We start from the raw sequence: 26,228 nt of genomic DNA, 5'->3' as shown, positions 1-26,228 counted from the left end.
TAATATGGCCACATTTTGACCGTTTTTTTTTTTTAAATAATTTGATAAATACAAGAGCTGTAAACTTATAGATTTTATTTCATAATTATTTCTACAAGATTATATACACATTATATGTGAAAATCAGCCATGTTGCTTTGAAACTTTAACCACAATTTATTAATGAAAATCATTTTTGAAAAATCCAAAAACTGGGTGATTTGGTCACTTTAAAAAAAAATCTAATTTAAACAACAAAACATTGCAATAAATGTTTAAGAAATTAATGAAAGTCTTAAAACTAGAATAAAATACAAAAAAATTAACAGCTGTAAATTTGTGAACTTTATTTAATAATTATTCATGCAAGGTGCACATTATATGTGAAAATCAGCAACATGGTTTTAATTAAAATTTAAAAAAACTTTAATTAAAGTGTATTAATGAAAATCAATTTTGAAAATCAAAATATAGTGTAGTTAGGCAATTTAACAAAAAAACCTAATTTAAACAACAAAGCATTGAAATACATGTTTATGAAATTAAAAGAAGTATGTTTCAAATCTTAAAACTAGATTTTTAAAACAAAGTTTAAAATACAAATAAAGTAAAATAAAAAAATTCCTAACAGATTGCAAAGGCAACTCAATCTTTATAATGGTATCTAGATGCCTTTTAGTCTTTCTGTAAATCATTTTCTTGGAGGGGTTTTTGATGCGATTAATCTTATCATAGTTCATTACATTTAAAGGACAATGTTCTTGATTAAGTTGTGCAAATTGTTGAAATAAACAACAAGCTGTTCTTCACTTACAGCTGCACAGCACTTTAAAATGTTCTGACTATTTTTCTGTGAAGTTAGGTTGTGGTGCTTTTTCAAAAATCCATAAGCCTAATCCTGCCCAGAGAAGTTCATTTTTGTTTGAAGGAAATTTGATGAACATTTGATGAAGTGTTTTAACGCAGCCAAAGCATTTTATGAAGTGTTCTAACTAAGCCAGGTCTCAAAGTTCTTCATCCTGGTGACGAAGTGCTCTGTCGTTGCGCAATTTTGAGTCATGACAAGCTCTTACTCAGCAGAAATAGCAAGTTCAGCAAGGTGTTCGCATGTTTTTGGTCTTACCACTTTGTTGGTATCAGAAATCCTTTTAACTGGAATACTAGTAGCAATGACATTCATAGCTTTATCCAATCACTCTATGGGGTAGCTACTGTGTGCGTAACTTTTCTTTGGTTTGTATGTGTATGGCATATTGCAACTGATTTGAAAAATTTTTTTGGCAAACTTATCAACCAAATCAATAAGTGGCCATATTACCCTAATTTTTAAAATAGCCTATTTACCCCATTTACCTTAAGGTAAATGCTTTGAGCTTAAAAATGCACTTACCTAAGTAGCTCATAGAGGTATGGTTAAAATTTTGGCTAAATTGCCCATCAAGTATTAGCTTAGCAATAGTTAGCATTTTTAAAATCTGAAAAGACGTAAAAAAATGACATGCAAAAACATTCAACAACTAGAGTATTATTATTTTATTTTTTTGTAACAGACATTAAAATGTAAGGTTAACATTTGGCTATAAAATGTATGTAGAGTTGGACATTGCATCTTTAAAACTTTTGCATATTTTAGCGAAAAACTAATAAATATGCCAAACTGGCCTTATTACTAGTAATATTACCAGTAATATATATATATATATATATATATATATATATATATATATATATATATATATATATATATATATATATATATATATATATATATCAGGCCTTGTTAAGAAGCGTTACGCATCTTGCATTTTGCCTGAGAAAAGGCGATTTGCATACACATTCAGCAGTTTTGCGTTACCCAAAAACTTTTATCTTTTAGAATATTTAAGTTATCTTTTGATATCGTTTATGTGACGTTTATTCAGAAGAAATAAAGTCGTAAGTAAACGCATTTAACCGCAATTGTAAAATGATAGATTTTTTGTTAAAAAAACAGTTTGTTTAATAATTGTTGTTGTTAAAAATTAGTTAAAGAAAATAAAGTGTTTTAAGTTTTATATTAAGGAATTGAATATATAAGTTCCTTTTAAATATATAAATTACTTTTTGTCATAATAGTTTTAAAAATAGATGATTTATTTTAATGTAAATATTTTATTAATAAGATATTTTGTTTACTGTCAATTCAAAAATGTAAAGTTTTAATGATGTTTGTTTAATTTATAAAAATAAATTATGATCACGAATAATGAATATCAGTAACTGATAAAACTCTTTATTGTTTAAAAATACTATTAAAAAGAGTTCACAAAATAAAAAAATAAAAATTTAATAACAGTTAATAACATAACCAAAAACCAACAGTAAAATTGTAAAAAATCAAACCAATATGTTACGTTTTATGAAAAAAATATTTTTTTCAAAATAAAATTTAGTTCCTATTTGAAAAAAGGTGATAAAAATGATTTTTTAAATAGGAACTTAGATTTTATTTGTAACTTTTGTTGTAGTGAGGAAAAAAAACTGTCTGTTATGATTTTTAACGCGTTAATTAAATAACTTTAATTACAATGTGGTACTTAAAAATACGCTAGTGATGCAATATAACTTCTAACAATACAAAATATATTTGCTGAGTTGAGTTACTTTGAAATGCGTTACGCGTTTTCGTTACGTGTTTTCGTTACGCAGCGAAATCTCGTCACAAGACCTGATATATATATATATATATATATATATATATATATATACATATATATATATACATATATATATATACATATATATATATATATATATATATATATATATATATATATATATATATATATATATATATATATATATATATATATATATATTGACTGACTAAAAAGAGACTATTTCAAAAAACTTTTTGTTGATCATATATCAATTTTTATCTTTATTCATAAACTTATCAACAATGTTATTTATTATGCACATACAGCTTTAAACATTTGTCTTTGTCTCAGGAAATAATTTAAACAATACGTGTAAGCTATATACCTATATATACATGAAAGTAACAAAAAAATGCATAGAAGTACAGCAGCATTTACTTTACTTTTTTATTTAAAGAGAAATGCTAATGCTTCCTATTATTGAGAAAAAGAAGAAACTTTTAAATTAATTAATTTAAGTTATATTTTCATTTTAGTAATATTTTTTTTGCTTAATTTTTTTATAGAAGATTTATGCAATGGATAACAAAACATTTGACCACAACAAAATTGCTCATAACATTGTTAATGCTGTGGTTCCATCATCATTTATGAAAACAAACAAATGCTCTCAACAAATTTACAAGAAAGTGAAACATCGTATTTTTGAAGATGCACTTAAGTTGCTTCAAAAAAAGCAGCATGTTACTGATATAATTTTGACACAAAAACAGAAAATTCAAGCAATACTCCACAGTGAAATTTTGTTGGCAGAGCAAAAAAGTTTAAATGTAAGTTCATAAATTAAAAAACTTTGATTTAAAGTTTTTTTTACCTTCAGATCATTAGTTGGTTTTTTAATTGGTGCATACTGTACAATTTTTATTTTTTAATAATAGATTTTTATTATTACAATTTTTTAACTTTTTATATTGTTTTAGGATTAAGTGGTATAAATAAATTAATTTTATTTAAAAAATAATAATTTTAAAAAAGCCCAAAACCTCAAGGAAATGTTGATTTATTATATATAAATAGGAATATCAGGCTTGGCCAGGAAAGGGTGTGATTTCATGTCATAAATGACCACGCAATTATTATTTGATTTTGAAAACATGACTGCGGCTGTTAATATGTTTTGAAAATTTGTATTCAAAATGCGTTGAAAAAATCTTAACTTAACTATGAAGAAATTTAAATGAAAACTCATCGTAAAAGAAGCAAATAAATTTTCGTAAAAAAAAACGAAAGATAAAATAAAAATAACTTAACTAAAATAAATAATAAACTATAACGATAAGATTTTAAATTATGTTTGGAATAAATAACTTTGAGTCGTTTATCTTTACTAATGTTTTTACAACATAATATAATTTGAAACCTTTTTCAAATAAAGTAACAACTTCTAACGATTGTTTAATGAATGCACGCATTTAAAAGTAAAAAAAAAGATTCTTAACAATTCTTCGCAGTAACGTAAACAAAAGAAAAAATTAAATTGTTTATTTAAAAAGTTGATAAATTTTTTTTTTTTTTTTAATTTAAAGACATCTAAATTTTTTAAGACATTTAAATTTTTTCATTTTTTTTTTATTTTTTTTTATTTGAAGACATTTTTATAATAAACTTATGAAAGTCATTTTTAAAGTCGTCACTTATAAAAAAAAATGTTTATTTTTATAATTTCAACTTTTTTTATTTGACTTATAAAAAAATCTTATATTATTAAATAATGTAAATAAAAATTTATACAACTTTCAATGATACTTAAATTATAATCATTAGCTACTTTATTTAAAAGTGCTTTGCTAATATAAAAATGTTAGTATAGATAAACATGTCAAAGTTATTTATTTTCAGTGTATTTAAAAATCAATTTTTTAGCGCATTTGTTAAAAACCGTGGTTAAATAGTCAAAACAAAATATTATTTGCATGGTCATATAAAGAAATCGCACACTTTCCTGGCCAAGCCTTGAAGTTATGATGTTATATTATATATAAAAATACTAAATAGTGTTTTTCTAAACAATTTTTATAAATCTCACTTTTTTTTTAAAAACTGCTTTTTTAACATGTGCTTGTACATGGTAGTTATTTGTTTTAACAAGATTATCATTTTAGTGACTTTTATGAACATTAAAAAAAATTTCTAGAAATTCTAAATAGTCTAGGCTTTAGAAATGTTTACGATTTTTATATTTTCATAAATCTAAAAAAAATCTTTCTTCAAGAGCATTTAAAATAAATATGTAAAAAATTAACTTTTTAAAAACAACAATTTTGAAATGGACTAAAAGGTAAAAAATAAATATATATATAAAAAAAACTTTTAAAACAACATTTTTGAAATAGACAAACTAAGTCTATCATAGTCAATGACTGTAAACATAAATTCTTCATGGGTATTTATGGACTTAGTATATGCGTATATATATTAGTCATCTTTGTTTAAAATGTAATACCAGCACACAAAAAAGTGCTGGTCAGTTGGTCATTTTTAGGCTGGCGGACAAATTTCATCTTTATTTGCTAATTAAATTAATAAAAACAGCGAAATGAAAGCTTTAAATAAATTCTAAATGAAATAAATAAAATTAAAACTTATCATTTTAAAAATGAATTTTATATAAATATTATTCAAAATAATTTAAAAAAACCCTGTAAAATAAACGTTTTATTTGAATTTTAGATAAACTATTTAAAATAATGACAATAAAAACAACAAACGCTTTATATAAATATTTTTAATCACTTAAAGTATAGGTAATGCATCTTTTAAACGAAGCTGAATTTTGCCATCTAACAACAGATGGATGGGCATCACAAGCTTCACATTTATACACCGGTGCCACTACATTTTGTTGATCAAAATTCTTGTTAGAAATCGATTCACATTGCATTAAAGCATAGCCCAAAAGCTCATACTAGCCTATATTTAAAGGAGCAAATCGAGTAAATTCTAAATGAATGGAAAATAAATAATAAAACACTATCAACAAGTAGTGGCACTGCTGCAAATATCAAACATTGTCTAAAAGATCTAATTAATAAATTGTACATACCTTGTTTTTGTTGTATATTAAATTTAATTGTTAAAAATGTTCTTGTAAAAGAGAATGAGCCATCGACTGAAAAAAACCATAGTGTCTTCATAATTTTAAAGAAATGCTGGAAACTGGTTGGTTTATTTAAACATATTTAAAAAATAAATTGTCAAGCAACATGCAAAATGCAATTAATAATTGCATTAATGCAAGAATTAAATGATTATAATTAAAAGAAATAATGAAAATATTTCAAAATCAACTTTTAGTCAATTTTAAAAATATATTAGTTGATTTTGGTTGTTTTAAAAAAATACATTAATCAATTTTAGTTGACAGTCAAATAATTTCAAAGTCATAACAGCACTAGTAAAATAGTAAAATGTAGAATGTAAAATTTAGTTTCAAAGGGTGTATAATAGTTTGCAATGTTTTTAATAATTGCAATATTTATTAAAAACTGATTCATTATGTAAATCATAAGTCTCTTTAGCATAAATTAAATGGAAAAGCAAATAAATCCTTTTTTTATATAAAGAGAGAAGTGTTATTACTTATTGGTAACTGATAAAATATATCTATAAATTGTTTATAATCTTTATTTAGAATATTACATTAAGTATGTAAAAAATAAAATAAATAAATTGCAATAAACAAACAAAAGATTATGTATAAGATTGTTTTAAGAAATAAATTATTAGGAAATATAATCGTTTTTTGTACCAAATTTAGATTTTTTTAAAATTTTTTTTTTTAATGTTAAGTAACATCCCCAAGGCTCAGAAGGTGAGTCAGGGGATTACTTTAATTGTAGTTACAACCCTCTCTCAATGCTATAACTCTAAAACATGAACCTTGGCAAATAAGGCTGCTGGTTGGAGAAACAAGTTGAGTGCGATACTACCAGGAATGTGGTGGGGATTGAACTTGAAACTTCTTGCTTATGAAGCAAGCGCACTACCACCACACCATTATCACTTTAATCAGATTTTATCAGTAATTTTTATTAAATTAGTTTAAATCATTTTTAACACAATTTAAAATTGAATTTAATTACGATGCAGTACTTTAAAATACGCTAATGACACAATTTAACTTTTAATGATGTAAATATCAATGCTGTGTTAAAGTTAGATTTATTAGCGTTACCTGTTTTTGTTACACAATAAAATCTCAAAATAAGATTTGTTTAGCAAGATTGTATATGATTTATTTGTCTAGACTTGTTAAAATAAAGAATCAATATCACACTTAATCTTTTATTTTATAATAAAGTACACAAGTCAGCATCAGCACTGTTTCAACTGTTCAGCCCAGTCAACACGTTTATTGACCAGAGTACCTATACCTTAAACAAACTTACTTTATTAAGCCTCCTGAGAAATTTTATAAGTTTGAAGTTCAATAAAGCATCAGATCTACTTTTATTTTCAAAATATATAAAACTTTATTTTTAGAATATACAAAAGCGCAATCAAATAAAACAAACTTTGCTGAAATGGCTGGAATGTTTAAAGATTTTTTTCATTGAGAAAAAACAACCTTAACTTCAACAATTTTTTTATCCTCAAATGCAAAGACAAGTTGTGTTCATTTCTTGAATATTCTTTAAAAAATAAGTTTTTAATTAGTAACTTTCCAAAACAAATTATTAATCAAGATATTAACAAAAAACTTTATAATTTTTAATGCCATGTTTTCCTCTTGTAGGTAAGTTCTGGTGTTTTGATTTTTTTTTTTTAAATACTGGTCTGATTAAAGCCCTTTTAGTAGTTAATGAATAACATCAATACAAAAAGGTCCTTTTAAATAACAAGTTATAAATGTTATGTTATATTTATGTTTTCCCTTTTGCAGTCTATTTTTTTTGTAGAAGAAAGCCTTTATATATAACCTTCTATAAAATATTATTAAATAAAAATAAAATTATCAATAATTAATGCTATAAAATTTTAACTTATATTTACTATAAAAGCAAAAATATTATAATTGCTCAGTGCACAAAATAACAGAACTGCACTTGTCACAGTTTAAGCATTATCAAGTTTATTGATACTCTAAGTAAACTTTTTATGATCTTTGTTACTACTTTATCAAATAAGCACAGTCTTCTTACTTATCAGAGGCAAAAATAACATCAGATCAACATGCCTGTCTTATTCTTATAAATTTTGCAGAGAAATATAGTTTTCTTGTGCAATATACTGTTCAAGGATTTTACTGGGAAGCTCAAGTTATCTTACATATACAAGCTTAAGTTCCCTTACATCCATTTGCTGTGTATTTCAAAGAATAAAAATATCAACTCAAATGTAAATGCTATTGTTTTATAATTTCTTATATTTTTTATTAATTTCTGACCATCTTTGCCATAAAGAAACAGCATTCATTGTTTTCTAACAAAGTTACTCCCTATGGTTAAAACCCACAATCAATAAAATGAAATACATTAGGGATTGTGCTGTGTCACAGTACAAAAATTACAAATAGCTATTAAACTTAATGTACCACCTTCAAGATTACACTATAAAAGCTGAGCACCACTTTACTAAATCCCATGTCTAAAGTCCATGTAATGGAATATGAGAAAATTTAAAAAAAGAAGCAGCAAAAGCGAGCCTACGAGCAGAAATTACAAATCAGATTCTAGCACCACACAAGCTGTTTACATGGGTGTTAAAAGGTGATAACATATTTTATCACCTTTATTATTCTCACAATATTATTTGTTTTAACCTCCAGAAACAATATGAAGAGATGATCCCAGTCACCAGCAGCAAAGTTTTGTACTAAGAGAGAATTTTTTTTACAGAGAATCTCTATTGATACTGTCTATGATACTTATTCACTGAAAATTTAACTTGGTACAAAAAGTTCCTTTAAATTTTAAACATGTAAATACATTGCATGCTTTAATGATGATTAATTTTACATAGGTTTGTGCTTGAGATTTGTAATGAAAAACAAGATTTTAATTATGTCTAAAAATAAAAAAAATTATGTCTAAAGATAGAGTATAGGTCTTTTAATTTTTTTTGGTGATTGTCTATATATAGAATTTCCACAGTAAAAAGTTTCTTTTTTTTTTTAGTTAAAAATTTTCAGAACTGACCTTTTAAACTAAACTTTCAAAGTGAATTTTCAAACTTAACTTTTAAATTGAAAAGTTTAAAAAAAAATTATTTGCTTTAGGTTTAAAATTTTCCAGAAATTTATATTTGAAGTTAAACTGATTTTTATGCTTTTCTTTTTAATTTTGCATTCAATTTTTTTTATTTACTATGTATAGCTTCAATAAAATGAATTTTTTTTATTCTGTTACTAAAGTGCTTTTAGTTTATAAAAGCACTATAATGAATAAACAAATAAAAAAAATTTTTAGTTTTGAATTTGTTTTTTAACACAGGTTTTTAGTTGCTGTTTACATTTTCATTGGTTTTTAGATTACTTAAATTAGAAATAAAAAAACTAATTTATGAGCAATAGGAGAAAATCTTATTAAAGGCTAATTGTTAAACAATCAGTTTGTATTTTCTACATTAAAAAAAAACAACACTTTTTGAAACTGTGGCATAGTATTAAGCTATTGTAAAGTGTAGATGAATAATGCAACAGCAAGAACAAATGTAACAACAACAATTATATATATGTATATATATATGTATATATATATATATATATATATATATATATATATATATATATATATATATACATTTTTTCTGTGTTTATCTGATGATTCTTTTAATGTTTCTCTGCGTATTGATTAAAAATGCTGCACTTATTGTTATGTAATTTTTATTTAGTTTTATTATTCTGTTATATAAACATTAAGATATTTTGTTTTATATATATATATATATATATATATATATATATATATATATATATATATATATATATATATATGAATATATATATATATATATATATATATATATATATATATATATATATATATATATATATTTATATTTATATATATTTATATTTATATATATATATATTTGAATTTTTTATTTCAAAATATTTTAACATTGGTATCAAAATTATTTTTACCTTATTGTAGAACTTGTTAAAAAAGCGTGCCTATAAATAAATACAAAAAAAAATGCACCACTACAAAACCAATAACAAAATTACAAAATTACAAATATTATAAAGAAAAAAAATGTTCCATTTAGAATAAATATTTGTTTAAGTCAAAAGAGTTAATCTTATTTTTAAATGATGAAAATTTTTTTGCATTCACAGCATCCGAGGTCATATTGTTCCACATGTCAGCTACTCGGAAAGAAAAACTATATTCTCTTGAATCCAAGCAACAAAATTGTTTGCATATTTTATAAATATGACCCCGGGCGTGGCTATTGTTTTCAATCTCAAAGAACAAAGATTGTTCTGTACAAATAAGTTGACGGAAAACTTTAAAACACGTTACTTAGTCAATTTTAAGGCGCCAAACTTCAAGCAATTCCAAACCAAGCAACTGTAGTCTATTATGATAGGACAAATTTTTAAGGTTCCTATTTTTCTTAGTAAATTTTTGTTAGACACTTTCAACTGATTTTATCAATCCAATTTGGTGTGGCGACTAAACTGGAGAACAATATTCTAAAATTGGTCGTATATAGGTAGTGAAAGCTCTTACTAGGATACAAGGGTCGTGAGTTTTAAAATATTTCAAGATTAAGTATGCTCTAGAGTTAGCTTGATGGGTGACATTAGAAATATGTATTTTTATAATTAAGGTTACAGTCCATTGTAACTCCTACATCATTTGGGTTGGAGGACCAAGCTAAAGTACACTCTTTCCATGACGTGAAACAAGTGCATGTCAATGAGATGGGTCTATAATTATTTGGGATTATCATGAACAATTATTAGAAGTAGTTTGTTGCTTTATTTAAAGTAAAAGTAAACATACTTTACAAAGCATTTCACATAATATAGAAAGGTTTTTTTAAAATTTATAAAAAATGTTATAAAATATTTTTTATATAACATTTTAAAAGACGCATTATAAAATAATTTCTTTATCGAATTTTTTTTCTTTTTTTCTTTTTTTTCAGCGCATTTTTGAAACACTTAAGTTGTCAAAACATGCAAACTGCTGTCGTCAAGTTGTAAAATCAAAATATTATATTAATGATCAGGGATGGTGTTTGATAGCATGCCTTTCTTTAAATTAAATTTTTGGCTAGGTTAGTTGGACATGTGTCCACCAAACCTATAACACCAAAAGTATTTATCAGACAAATTGTTTGGAACAAAAAAAGTTTATTTCAAGCCCTTGATATACGTTAATAATTTTTTTAAACAAATTGGATATACATATACGAAAATGATAGTTTTTATTTTTTAGAATGGATTAAATGTCACTTACAATGATACTAGTAGTAAAGAAGACATTAAAAGTATAAAACCTTCTAACACAAGAAAAGATTTAGTTGTAATTAATAGTTATTTTGAACACTTGAGTCAATATAAAAAAGAGTAAGTTTTGTTTTTCTTTTACTTAAAAGTTAAGTTCTTTTTTTTTCCTCCCTAAAAGTTAAGTTTTTTTATTGCATAAGAAGTTTTTAGTTCAGTTGTAACCAGTCTTTCAATTTTTGCCATTGCAAAAACTCTGTTTTTTGACTAAAATTTAATTTTTTTTTTTTGTGTGTGACAATTGGTGAAACTTTTTTCAGGTTTTAGAGTTCAAGAAGTAGATATCATTAAAAACCAGTCAGACTCAAGTCTATTTTTTCAATCCTATAGGTTCTGTCTTAAAACAAGAATAATACTTCTAAACCTTTTTAAATATAAATAGTCATTTAATAAATATTTATGTGATATTGAATTAATAAGAAACAAAAAGTTTTAGTTTAGTTTGTGAAAATAGTTATAATGAATCTTAAATCTGGGCTATGTGCCATTAATTTTTTGGTTTGATTTCAAAATGTGTTTGATATGCCAAACACTGCACAGTTAAAACAGGGCTAAGTAATATTCATTGTAAAAGTAGATTTAACTACTGCAAGAGTGCATGGATCTAAGTGCAATCCTTTTTGAAATTAAATTCAGGCCACCAGCCAAAAACTGTCTTGATGTTAGCGTTCTTTTAGATGATTTAAAATTTTGGCTTTTTTTAAAAACAAAGACTTATAAAGTTATTATCTTTCAATATGTTAAAATTTTTTATTTTTATCATTATTTTATTATCTAATATGTTATTATTTTTAGTATCTTCTTATATGTTATTATAAGAAAAAATTAAAATTATAACATTCATGGTCTGCGTTTTTTTTTTGTTTTTTTTTTTAAAACTAAAATCTTGTTTTAAATCATCTTTATTTTTCAATCATGCTATAAAAAAATGCGGTAAAAGAGATGAAGGATCTGTTTCACAAGCCAAAAAAAATCAACTTAAAGCTGAAAGCAAATCCTACGTGAATAACCAAAATGTGCTGATGCCTGAAAAGCATACCCCACCTGCTTGAGATACTTTATAGACTTATATTAATGGCATAAAATAGTTTTCTTGCAGCAAAAAAAAAAACAATATTGTTTATCTGTTATTATTATTTGTACAGTGAGACTAAAAAAAGGTTACAAGTTATTAAATGCAAAGGTTATGCTTCTAAACCATATTTTTTGCTTGTCAGCCTCATGCCAGTGCTGATATATGTGCCTAAGTATTGCCTTTGAAGGTAAACTGAAGATCTTTAATGACTTTTATGAACTGGGAAATTATAGTAAGCAAAATACATTACTAGTAGGAAACTTAATTGTTGAATCAAGTTTCCCATTAGGTGAACTGGGAAATATGTACAACAAAGTACATATCTATTGGGAAACTTGATCGTTTCTGAAGTCAAACTAAAAAGAAGAAATATGCAATGATGTACAACATATAATTTAACATATTCAAAGTTTTTCTCAAGAAGAAAGTCATTACACAGGGGCAAAAAGTTCACTCATGTAATTTAGCCAAGATTTGAGCTATCAAAAATTGTATATTGTTTTTGTTAAACTTCATCCAAGCAACAAAGTTGGATACAATTATTACAAGAAATTATTGATGGAAAATTTTCCAAAGCTGAGATTCCACAGCCCTAGAAAAGATACACGTTATATATGTGACTTGTTGAAAAATAAAATTTTGAATGACTTCAGAAATAATAAAGTACAATCTTGTTTTTTACTAGAACTTCGTAAAAAGAAAAAAGATGCAGCTAGAGAGCAAATAAAAAGTGATCCTGTAAAATGAAAGGGTCCCACAAGTGATATTTGTAGAGTATCTATAGACTTGCGACAAATTTATAGTAGTAAGTTACCGGGACCCCAGCCCCGCTCCCGGCTGAAAATAAGACTTTTTGCAAACCCAGCTCCAGCCCCGGCAAAATTATCAGGTTTCGCAAGGGTTGATAGCCAGGGCTAGAAAAAAATTTATAATACTTAATATATTATAATTTTATGCTTACATTTACTATTTATTAAATACTGGCATATATTTATATATTTTTAAACTCTGATTTACTTCCAACAAGATTGTAAGCAACCACTATTAAGTTATGAGATCTTTAAATAGAGAATAATAACATTGCAATATTTTTTTGCAGTAAATAAATGAGTTTTATTGTCTAAGAAAAGTTGTCAATTTCAAGTCCAGAATTTAAATCCATTGCAAGCCTAAGGCTGTTATAGAAGAGAGATCAGATTAAAAATCAGCTTCTTGTTCTAAGCAATCTAAAATAGACCCATTTTAGATGTAAAATTTTCACCAAGGTTGATATTGTAAATAAGAAACAATACAGGAGCAAAAAAAGAACCTTGTGGTAACCTTGAAGTTAGTTAACATAAAAAAGAGTGTAGGCCTTCAAGAATAACTTTAATAGTGAAGCTAGAAATAAATAAATTAATCTCAAAACCTATATATATATATATAAAACTAATAACAGAGTGAAGACTATTTGTAGGATAGTTGGAGAGGCCAAAGTGTTTTCTAGAGTTTTGTAAAATTGGAACCACTTATTTAGTACCTTTCAAAAATTTAGCAAAAATTGAAGAGAGTTCTGAAGAACACTTTTTTAAGACTATGATGGAAATCTTGTTTGGAGCACTAACTGTATAAGTTTTTAATTAAGAATTAGCTTTAGCATTGGAAGCCAGAGTGATTTCGATGTTTAGCAATGGGTTAATCTGTTTAACTGGCAGGAAGAGTATGGCTATTAAATTCAAGAGTCAAATTAGAGTAAGGTTTCTTTGCAAATAACTCTGCTTTGTTCTGGGGAGAAGTAAAAAGATCAGACCTATGAATTAGAGATTAAATGTTAGACTTACTTTAGTTAATGACACTGATGAAAACTAACCAAAAGTCTCTAGAACCTAACATCTGAGATAAGATAAAAGGTTTAGTAAACTGAGAACAGACCTTAACATCAGACAGGACCTTTTTACATTGGCTTCTTGGAATAATAAAAAATGATTAATGTTTAATAAAGCAACCGCTCAAGATGGTAAAAAATGTTGAGTAGAATGAGGCTTGAAGAGAAGGAATAAAATTGAAGAGAAGGAATAAAAGCTTTCAAACTTTTATTCCAGAAGGAATAAAAGCTTCCGAGATGCGCTTTATGTATACATATTATGGGTATAAACATAAATGTTTGCTATTTATTTACATGCTGGCATACAATATCCTTACATATTTATATAAACTTTAGTATTTATATGGTGTGGTATTTACCGAAAGAGAAGATGATCAGATAATGATCATAATCATGATGGTGATGGTAATGATAATTATGATAATCGTGTTGATCATAATGATGTTTATATATACGTATATATAAAAAATATAACATGAATTTTGAATCAAAAAAATATACTATAGGATGAATAAATGTTAATGCAACCCCAGTCACAAACCCGGCCCTAGTCCCAGCTGTATTTTATTAAATCGGGCCCTGGTCAAATATCAACCCCGGTCGCTTACTTATTTTAGATACTGTACAAGTTTATAGTTGCAACAAGTTTTCTCATTGCCCACATTACAGGGATTTCCAAAGTACTGTTCTATTTATATTAAAATAAAAAATTTGGGGCTAAATTTTTTTATTAAAATCTCTAAAAACTAAACTGTTGTTATAGTTGATGCTCACCTCCATTTAACTGCTTGGACTTTTTTTTCATGCACATTTAATTTGTTAGAGTTTCAGTATATGACATTGTATAATTTTTTTTTCAAAGATATCACAGAATTTTTTTCTCCCACAATCAGCAAATCATATTTGTTTAAGTTTCCACTAAATCCCAAAAATATTCATAATACAACTAAAAATATTAGAAACGTTATGCTGTATGTATTTTATGTGCATTTTATTTTAAATAGTAGTTTCGCCTATATATTCAGCAATTTACAATAATCAAAAACTCTCTTGGAATAATCAAAAAAATCTCTGGAAATATATTTAATTGTATTGTAATTATTGTAAATCACATTTGTGAAATTTATTTTGTTGATAAAAAAAAAAGAATTATTAAATAATTTTTTATCTTATTAAAAAATATAAAATTAGTTTAAAAATTTAAAAATTAAAATTTAATTTTAAAGTATTGTTAAATGGTTTTGCAGTATTTTGTAAAGAAATCATTTTTTTCTAATTATTTACTAACTAGTTCTTAACTAGTTTAAAAAAAAAAGTCTTCAACAGATTAAAATGTGTGAAAGCATCTAGAAACCATCTTTTTGTTTAAAGAAAGAAGAAGTGTTTTTATTTAAGAGAATTCTTTTCACAAGATTAGTTTTTTATTAATTCAATATCACATAAAGTTCTTATCACATTAGTTTAATTTATATAAAAAATTCTTATGACTCGAGTTTTATTTATGAATATAAGTTCTGTTTGCAAATATTTTATTGGTAACTGATAAAGTCTCTTTAAATTGTTAATAATCCTTATTAAATCTAGTTCATTTAGTACATAAAAAAATAACTAAAATGTGATTAAGCAAATAAAAGATTATTATATTATGTATAGTAAGTTGTGATAAAGCAAACAATCAACTAATATGTTATGTATAAAATTGTTTTAAGAAATAAATAATAAGGATATATAATCTTTTTTAAATACTATTGAATTTATTTTGTAAAATTAGCAAATTAAACAAAATTTCAATTAGTATGAGTGAAATATTCTTCATTTAAAGTTATTAATCAAAACATCATTTTGATAAAAGGAAAAAAATTCAGCAATAAATTGCATAGAAAAAATTGAAAAAAAAAATTCTTATTGTTAAATGAATTAAATTAAAATTAAAAAAATTTTGAATATGTAATAAAGCGATGTTTTTTTTTTAACTTGGGGTTTGCCATATAAAATAATACCTATAAAAAGTAAAAATAACATTCTATAATACTTGTATAAAAATCATACGATCAATAAATAATGCTTATTTAAAAAAAATTTTTTTTTCATATGTATTACAAGTTTTCTATGGGGTTTAGTGAAAAATTATTACTACTGCAAAAATTATAACAGACTAAACTTACATATTTTAAATTATTGTTTTTTTTTAACACCAGGTAGTTTAAGGATTATAAATTTAAAAATATTATAAGAAAAAAAGTTTTAAGTTATAATTATTACTAAAGATCTGAAAAATTTGCGCGGTAATTTAAAAATCAACCAATAAAAAAATAATGCTAAAGCTATTTGCTCATTGTATGAGACATTAATATCGATTTTTGTTTAGAGGGAAAGTTTAGGAAATTATTTGTTTAAAAGTTCAAGTGTTTTAAATTAGAAATAAATTAAATGATAATAAAAACAATAATAAAAAAGATATATTTAAAAATAAGTCATTAGTGTTTTGTTATGTTTTAAAATACAACCCTCGGAATTAGGAATTGAGCTAAGCAAGTTAAAAGATTTATTCAATAAGATTTTTTATAATAACTTTTGATAAGAATTGATATGTTGAAATGAAATGATAATTACAGTTTTGTAACGATTAAATGTAAAAAAGTTTGTAAAAATTGATTTAAAAAATGAATAAATGTAAAAATTTTGTAAAAATTAAAAATATTATTGAAATTATAATTACATTTTTGACATATTTTTTACTAAACCAACTATCTATTTTTGATACTGTATATATATATATTTTTGCGCAAGCTTTTTTGCCTTTTCAAACCTAATTTATTTTTAATTTTTGACTGGATAAAACCAAACAAGAAAAATATTATTTCTTTTGAAATACTTCAGGCAATTTATTCTAAACTGATTTCTTGCTTCTCTGGTTAATGATAGACCACCGATCACTGCACAATATTGTTGATATAACTTGATTGCTCAACATCCTTGTAGGAATCCATCCATATACATTAGGCCTCAAATTAAGTGATTGCGATTTGCGATATCTGGAAACGCTTCTGGTCTTTAAATTTTTAAGTTTTTTTGACTTTTACAGACCCTTTTAGTGTTTTTTTTTTTACTTCTAACTTTTTTTAAATGTTTGCAACTTATCTAAAATGTTTCTATTTAGTTTTGTTTGAGTATTTTAGATTCTATATTAGATTATATTAAAATTAATTTATTAAAACATGAACAGAGTTCACAAAAGAGTTAAATTAATAATTTTTTTATTGCTAAAATGGTTAACAAACTATTTGTTCTTTTAAAAATTTGAATTCTAAAATCGATAAGAAACAATTCTATTTTAAGTTTTTTTAAATCTAAAACTACAGAAGAATCTTGACTAGAAAAAACTGATTCTTGATCAAGTGACTCAAATCCTTGTTCAGATGACTCTTCATCCGAAACATTTATTGATTCGTGAGATTTATCTGAAATATTTATTGGTTCTTTAGGCAGAATTGGTTATTGTGTTGCACACAGGGATGTGAAGTCCTAAAAAGGACTCCGGATTTGAAAGTCACAAAAAGATACTTCATACTAGTTTTTGGTAACAAAAGTCACAAAAAGATACTTCATACTAGTTTTTGGTATCCAGGAGCTCTAAAAATATAAATAAGTTTATGGACTACTGATAGGAAAAAAATTAAGAATTTTAGGTTAGAGGAACAATCATTTTTTGAACCCGGAGTCCATAGGTATAATGGCGGCAAGGACTCCAGGACTTCGGGCTTAAAAACAATAAGTTTCAAGTCATTAAATCTCATAAATTTTTTTCTTATAGCAGATCATAAGTCAACAAACATGTTTAGAGCTTCTGGACACTACAGACTTGGAAAAAGTAGAGATATAAAGCCAGAGATATAAAGCCAGAGTCCTTTTGGGGGCTCCACATCCCTGATTGCACAGATTCATTGCTTCAAGTTTTAAATTTTGCGATACAAACACTAATTTTGCTGCTCTTTCATTTATTAATCTGTTTCATTTGGCACTGTGAATATTTGCATAACTGCTAAAACTTCTTTCGCAAGCAGCGTTTGTAGCAGAAAGCTGAAAAAATGAGATTGGGACATGACTGTTTCATCATTTAAAAATTTGTGTTTGACTTCAACTGGACATTTTCTACATTTCTTAATATGCATGGCCATTCGTGTTCCACTTTTCGACATAACATCATTGCAAAAAGAACATTGAACTCTTTCCGCTTTGCTCACCTGGCTTGCTGGCTTAAATAAAATGCTCACAGATAATTTCTTTCTATCCCCAGTAAGGCCACAGACTACTCTATTATTATTACTCATTACTATATTCTAATCAAACAACTAAATGATGTGACTATTTTGATCAGAAAACTGTTTAATTAATGCTTACAATACCTTATAATGGCTATATTCTAAAATAATTTCATAATTCAGTAATATTATTAAAAAAACTAGTAATAATAATTGCATTACTGAATATTTACTTTACTAAAAGTTATGATAAACTGGTACATTAAGATTTTCAAAATAACAATATATCATCATTAATAATCTTATGTTTCAAAACAGTTAAAATAAAGGTATAGAATTAAAAAATAAAAATACTACAACACACTTATGCAATATTATTTATAACATGATTGAAACTTCTATTTCCACTTTCTGAAATTAAATGTTGACAAATTTAATTTATTTGCAATTGCAGAAATAAAACTAAAAAACAAAAAGCATAAAATAAAGTAGCAAAATTAAAAAAAAATTAAAACTATGCAAAATATATACAATACATATAAATTCTGCATTGCAGTGTTATTTCATTTATAAATTAAAAACTTCATTTATAAATTATAAAGTTCTCATTCCTTCTACAAATTACAATAATTGGTTTCATTCTGTTAAAAAATTTGTTTTTAACGTTAAGGAAAAATAGTTTTGAACTCAAAAAACATATCTACATAAAAAAACAAACAAAAAAAGACCCTTTAATTATGATGTCTATGTATTTTATAAGAAAAATGTTTCTTTAATTTTATTTTAGCTTAATATAAGTAAGTCATTGAAGAATAATTATTAAAGTTATTTGATGAACATTTGAAGAACATGTAAAACAAGACAGATAAATGGTATGTTAAATTGGAATGACAAAGTCTTTTTTTAATAATTATCTCCTAAAAACACACTGTTGAGGTGATATTTATTTAAATGTTAAAGTTAAAAGTGTTAAAGTAGTTAGTTAAAAAAATACAAAAAAAAAATGGGGGGAGGATCTGCTACTTGAAGAACTTTAGGCAATACTAATAAAATCATATGTTAAATAAAAGAATGAAAACTCTCCTTTAATAAATAACACCTAAAAACAAATTTTTAAAATTATTTCAGTGTTTAAAATAAGAAAAAGAGTAGTTTAAAAAATAAAACCAAAAAAAACCAAAAACTTAAAAAATACTTTTATATCTAATTTAAATCTTATTCAATATTTTCTTAAAAATTAAATGCTCGTAACTCTTTTGCAGATATGTATACAAAATTAAAGACGAAGGAGTTTAAAAATATACAATACTAATTTAAACTTATTTAAGAAAACAAACTCTAATGACTTTTTTTTAAATACGTCTTTATTATTCTTATTTTTTTTATTTTTTATTATCAATTAATTAATTTTTAATTTAAAACATTTAAATATTTAAATAAATAATTCCTTAAACTTTCTTCTTAAATTAAAATCGATGTTTCATACAATGCGCAAATAGCTTTAGCATATTTATTTATTAGTTCATTTTCAAATTACTGCGCAAATTTTTCAGACCTATACTAATAATATTTTTTTTCTTATAACTTTTTTTTAATTTATAATTCTTAAATTACCTGGTGTTTAAAGAAACAATAATTAAAAATGTGTAAGTTTTGGCTGTTATTATTTTTGCAGTAGTAAATTTATTGTTTTGTTTTTTTATTAATTTTTGCAATATGGTAAATTGACTGTTTCATTAAAACAGTGTTCACAGTTTTGAGACTGTGAATTTAATGACCAGAAATAATTCTGGATATTGCTATTCGCAATTACTTAATTCGAGCCTTGTACATCCATGTAGGAAACGTATCACAATTCTTTAATTTAAGCAAAATCAAACCAGGTACAAAATCAGAATAATGATTGTAAAACCATTCTTTCGCCTCCTCTTTATTTTCAATGATCAAGTTTTTACCTAAGAAAAAAAAAATTAAATTTCAATTAGCATGTAGTTTTGCCTATGAAAAAAAAAGTTTTACTTATGAAAAAAAAAGTTTTACCTATGTAAAAAAAGTTTTACCTATTTAAAAAAAGTTTTACTTATGAAAAAAAAGTTTTTCTTATGAAAAAAAATGTTTTACCTATGAAAAAAAAGTTTTACCTATGTGAAAAAAGTTTTTCTTATGAAAAAAAAAGTTTTACCAATGTAAAAAAAGTTTTACCTATGAAAAAAAAAAGTTTTACCTATGAAAAAAAAAGGTTTTACCTATGTAAAAAAAGTTTTATCTATGAAAAAAAAAGTTTTACCTATGTAAAAAAAGTTTTACTTATGAAAAAATTATGAGTTAAATTCCAATTAGCATTAGCTGTAAAAATCAGTTTGTTTATTTTTTATTCAAAACTTATTATACCCAAAGAGCGAGGATTGTTCATCATGGTGAATGATTGGTCATCTTGGTGAATGATTGGTCATCTTGGTCAAGGATTGGTCATCTTGGTCAAGGATTGGTCATCTATGCAAGATAATGGATTGGCATCACAGTATCATTAAGTCTCTTCTTGATAGCTGTGTAGTAATGACTTAGTTCAGGGTTCTTCAGAAGCGAGAGCCACAACTCAACACATTCTGATATGCGACAGCTATCACTTGGCATAAAAAAAAAGAATTTTATTTTTAATTTTTTTAATCAACATAATAATTTTATGTTAATAATGTGCCTTTCTGCCTATAAAGTCTTATTTTGTAATAAAGACATTAATTTAAAAAATTTAATACTTGATCAGAAACAACACCAATTTGAGTTGGGTTGGAAGACTATTAGCTTCTCAAAATATTGCTTGATTTTCAAAAAAATTTCTGATTTTGATAGGTATATCATGATTATCTACAATTTCTACATAAACTGGGTAGTCTTTTTTTTGTATATTTTTATACTGTCAATTTGGGAGCTTGGTATCCAATACCAAGCTCCCAAATTGACAGTATAAAAATATACAAAAAAAAGACTACCCAGTTTATGTAGAAATTGTATATTGGCATTGGGTATCGTTTGTTAGCTGTGACATATGGTCTTTTTTCTCATGTAATAAGTCTTGAACTTTTATATACTTTTTATGTGTATTGCTAAAATATTTCTGCACTTCAACCACATGCTTGATGACATCTGGGTGTTACTTCCTTTTCTAAAAGATTTAAATAATGTGCAGAACACCTATGTTAAAAGGTTTGGATATGTTTCTTTGATTAAAGTTACTGTTCTGTTTTTTCATCTTATTTTTATTATACATTATTTCTTTGTTTTCCTTAAGATTTTTAACAACATTACAAAAGAGTTTGGTACAATACTTAGCTATTTTTTTATTTGATGCAAAACCAGTTATGCATAAAAGTTTAGACTTAAGTCTGTTGTATGCACTGTGAGCAATAATCAGATCATAGTTAATATGATTTGATATTGTGTACATCAACCGTAGCTTCTTACAAGGTGTTAGCAAACTAATAGAACTAACAGATGTCAAAGAACATGTTCCAACTTGAGGTGATGGTCCAGCTATCACCCTTGAGATGATGGTCCACTTGTCACCTGTATGGTTGTGTAAAAAGTTATATTGACAATGTTTTAAATGGGGTTTTACTCTTGTTTTATCTCATTGCTAAGCAAAGCATGACACTAGTCATAAGAAACCTTTGTACTCTTTTTAACTTCAGTTACTTCTCCGTATTCTCCATCCTTTTTTCACCCGCTTCCCATTGGCATTGTTAATTTAAAAAAATATTTTTTTTAAATCTTAAATGAATCAATTCAATCATTTTTAATGTGAAATATATTTGTTAATTTTACACTTTTAAATTAATTTTAAAAATCATTTTGAAAATAATTTGGAAAATTTTTGTTATAAATTATGAAATAACATTATATAAAATATATTTTAAATAAAGTTAAAGTAGAAAATTATACCAATTTTCAATATTAAACAAACAAACAAAAAAGTTTTAACGAATGAAAAATAAAACTTTTGGGTACAATCACTCCCAATTGTTGTGCTGGTTAAATATTAAATTGTTTTATATTCAAAATATAAATTTTTTAAAATATGAAATTATTAAATCAAAAATTTAATTTTTTTCTTAATAAAAATATTAAAAACAATTTCATTTACAACTATCACATTATTATCATTGTTTTTTATAATTTTGAGAAAAAATTTAAAAAAAAACTTTAATGTTACCATATTTACATGTTAGTTTTCGTGGTAATGTTTTTTGCTTTAACAATGCCATAAAAATGTAATAATCAATTTACTTTTAAAAATTAAAATGTAATTATCAATTTATAATTTTGTTTCTGACACACTGATTGCATACACCTGACCAACAGATCCATATAGCGAGGTAGACATTAGAATAATGATTTTAGGAGCAGATTGTATATTGTAGAGCCATCAGTAAATATCCAAAAAGATATCAGAGTAGTAATAAGTAGTAAATAGAGATTTGTAATAAGTTGAAAAAAGTGAGAGAGGGGGTAACATAATAATCATCTTATCTATGTGACAACTTTAAATAACAAAGTTAATGTAATGATAATTTGTATAACCAAAAGAATGAGAAAAATCCGAGAAAAAACTGCTTAAAACAGTACACAAAACCCATGCATAATGTGAAACTTGAGTTGCTGAAATGTGATACGCAGCTAACTACTAACCTACTGAATCAGTGTTTTAAAAAAATGGTATCTAATATAGTCTATTGCTAGTCATAAGATCAAAACTAAATATTGCTACTATAATTAGCAATATCAAATACTAAATCATGAACATTGTTATATAAATACAGTGTCTATGTATTTACTTGACAAGCTAAATACTGTGTCAAGTCCAAGTTATCTAAAAAAAAAGTAATCAAATATGACTTATTTTTTTCACTCTAACATGTATATATAAAAACCATCGAAAACAATGCCCTTCAAGTAAAAAAATATTGGTAACAAATTTGCATGTAAAGTAAATGTTTCATTTTTTTAAACAGATTTGTGCAAATCAAGTCAAAACTTTAAACAGAATTTCATAACAAATATCTCAACACTTAACATTAACGTCATTTATATTACTCTGCTTTTTTAAAGTAAGGTTTGCTCTAAAATCGTATAGCTGTAACTAAGAATACTGGTGAGCTTTTTTTTTGTTATTACTACAGGTTGGTAGGTTTTGGAGTTGGCTTATGGGATTTGTAATAAAAAAAAGAAAATATTAGTAAAAAATAAAAAAGTTTTTTAAGTTTACTTGTTATAATAATGTTTTTTGCTTTTCACAAACTTTAACTTTCACAAGCTTTAAAAATGATTGTTGTAGAAAATTTGTTTGTTTGAAATTACTTGTTAAAGATGTTTAGAGTTAAAAAGTTTGTTTAATAATATTTTTTGTTTTTTTAGTATAGAATTGTTTAATCGAGTCAAAGGATTAGAAATGAGAGGAAAGAAGTACAAAATTTCAAATGATGGTTCTTGTCCGAAATGTTCTTTTAAGAAGAATGTTTTTGTGATTTTAGATTTGTAAGTATTTAAGTAATTTTGTGATAATATAATTCTTATATATAACATATATATATATATATATATATATATATATATATATATATATATATATATATATATATTATATATATATATATATATATATATATATATATATATATATATATATATATATCAGAGTAATAAATAATGGCTGGTCAACAACTGCCTAATTGACTAAAATTGCTATTTTGACCTCCCAAAATGAATTCTAGCTGGTCATGTTTAACCGACATGTTGAAAATAATCAGCAGTTTAAAAAACAAGGTTTGACAAATAAATAGGATGTAATTTTTAAAATTGCATATTCTAGAATGTCATTAAATGAAAAAGTGCCTAAAATAGTTTTATTGTTTACAATATGCTACTTTATTTTGCGTTGTTGACAAATATTAAGCATGGCGTAAACTTTTTTCTAACTTTTTTTGCTCCACTTATTTAGATTACTTTCATTTTATTGGTAGTGAGAATCCTTTTTTCATGATTAAAATGATTGAATTTCTTGTTTTATTATTTTTATAAAAATATTTAATATATTATTTTAATAATAATATATAATAATTGCTGTATTTTAATAAAAGCGTTTTTTCTTTTAACTGTACTTGGTCACTTTATTTTTTATTTCTTTAAATCTTTTTATTTATTTTCCCATAAGTTTTTGCCACAAATTGTAATAAATGGATGAATGATTTGAATAAATGAATGAGTGATTTGAATAAATGAATGATTTATAGATAAATTTAAAATTACTAAAATAAGCGTGTTTGCGCTTTTTTTTCTATGACAGGATTTAAAAAAAAATATGTATTTATTAAGAATAAATCTCATTTTATGTAACGCCAGCTGAAAACAAGGAGGCGATATGTCTATTTTTTGTGTTTCCAAGAAAATTGAGAAAATTTTAGTATGAATAGCCTTTCTGCTAGATAGTACTGCTAATTATATAATTATTTCCTAAAAAACAATTGACCATCAATTCCATGTGTTAGCTGGTCGAATTGACTCTGCTCTAAAGTGGAGGTTGATTCAAAGGAGGTCAAATAGACTCTGCTCTGAAATTAGCGAGTAGCTGAAGGCAGCTTGTATATTAGGGTGGAGCGATTTTCATAGCAAAAAAAAAAGAGTTTAAAAACCAATATTACTGAGACACAAATCAATGTCTATTAATTATAAGATAAAAGTAAAAAAATATTTTTTGATTTTGATGAGATCTTGAGGGTCCTTTTTGGAATTTAAATTCTCGACAGGTCCTAATATTTTTGAATTTTTTTTTTTCTAAACTATATCAACCTTGGACTCAAAAAAAGCAGAAAAAAATGCTTGTTTCATAAATAATAATTTTATTAAAAAAAATTTTTTAGTGAAAAAAATACTTGCAAAAATATACCTTAAAACCCCCGTTTTGTTGAGGACGGGGGTTTTTTAATGAAAAAAACAACTACTTTTTTAATTTTAATTTTTTAATAAAAACAAATATTATTTTCAAAATCAGCATATTATTTTGCTTCTTTTAAGTATCAAGTTGATATAGTTTAGAAAAAAAAAATTTAAACAATATTAGGACCCATCAAAAATTTAGAATCCAAAGAGGAACCTCAAGAACTTATCTAAACTAAAAAAAAAAAGAGTAAGGTTCTTTTTTCACCAAAAGATATTGATTTGCTGCTCAGGCAAATCAAATTTCAAAAATTTTCAAAATCGCTCCACCCTATTGTATATATATTGTATTTTATATATATATATAATATATATATATATATATATATATATATATATATATATATATATATATATGTTGTAAAATATAAAATCTAATATTTAATGTATGTATGTAAAGTATCGTATATATAGACATATGTATCTATTTTATTTGTGTGTGTGTGTGTGTGTGTGTGTGTGTGTGTGTGTGTGTGTGTGTGTGTGTGTGTGTGTGTGTGTGTGTGTGTGTGTGTTTGTGAATGTATGTATAATATGTAATGAAATATTTCTCTATTGCACAAGTTAAATGTGAATACCTTTATTTTGTCATATAAGTAAATTTAATGTCTATGTTTTTATCTTTTATGCTGTGAAATAATTTAATTCGTCACTGTCATTTGTGTTATTGGCTGAATAGTAACTATTTATTTTTATTACTTATTTTAATATTATTAAAAAAATTTTTTAAGATTCTATAATGGCTTTATTATTAATGTCATAATTCTTTTTGCTATTATTTTTAATTTTTTTTTTTTTAATATTTTTTATAATTTATAAAATATATTCTAGTTATTTTTGCTATTATCTTTTCATTTGTTTTCATTCATGTTATATATTGTTTTCATTTGTTTTCATTCAT

At 24.6% G+C, this 26,228-nt stretch overlaps 1 protein-coding gene across 1 annotated transcript in view; it reads left to right on the top strand.

Annotated features, from left to right (window-relative positions):
- The window catches only part of LOC101239060 (uncharacterized), a 40,856-nt gene that overhangs the window by 2,208 nt on the left and 12,420 nt on the right, over nucleotides 1-26,228 (top strand). Inside the window, exons 2-4 of the mRNA XM_065805276.1 lie at nucleotides 3,185-3,448; nucleotides 11,069-11,199; nucleotides 23,750-23,869. Of these exons, the coding sequence (XP_065661348.1) occupies nucleotides 3,197-3,448; nucleotides 11,069-11,199; nucleotides 23,750-23,869 (503 nt within the window). The 5' untranslated portion in view covers nucleotides 3,185-3,196. The remainder of the gene's footprint in view (nucleotides 1-3,184; nucleotides 3,449-11,068; nucleotides 11,200-23,749; nucleotides 23,870-26,228) is intronic.

This window comes from Hydra vulgaris, chromosome 09, assembly GCF_038396675.1.
Source record: "Hydra vulgaris chromosome 09, alternate assembly HydraT2T_AEP".
Classification (NCBI taxonomy): domain Eukaryota; kingdom Metazoa; phylum Cnidaria; class Hydrozoa; order Anthoathecata; family Hydridae; genus Hydra; species Hydra vulgaris.
Note: the sequence above shows the minus strand (reverse complement) of the source record. Positions and strands in the feature narration are given on the sequence as shown.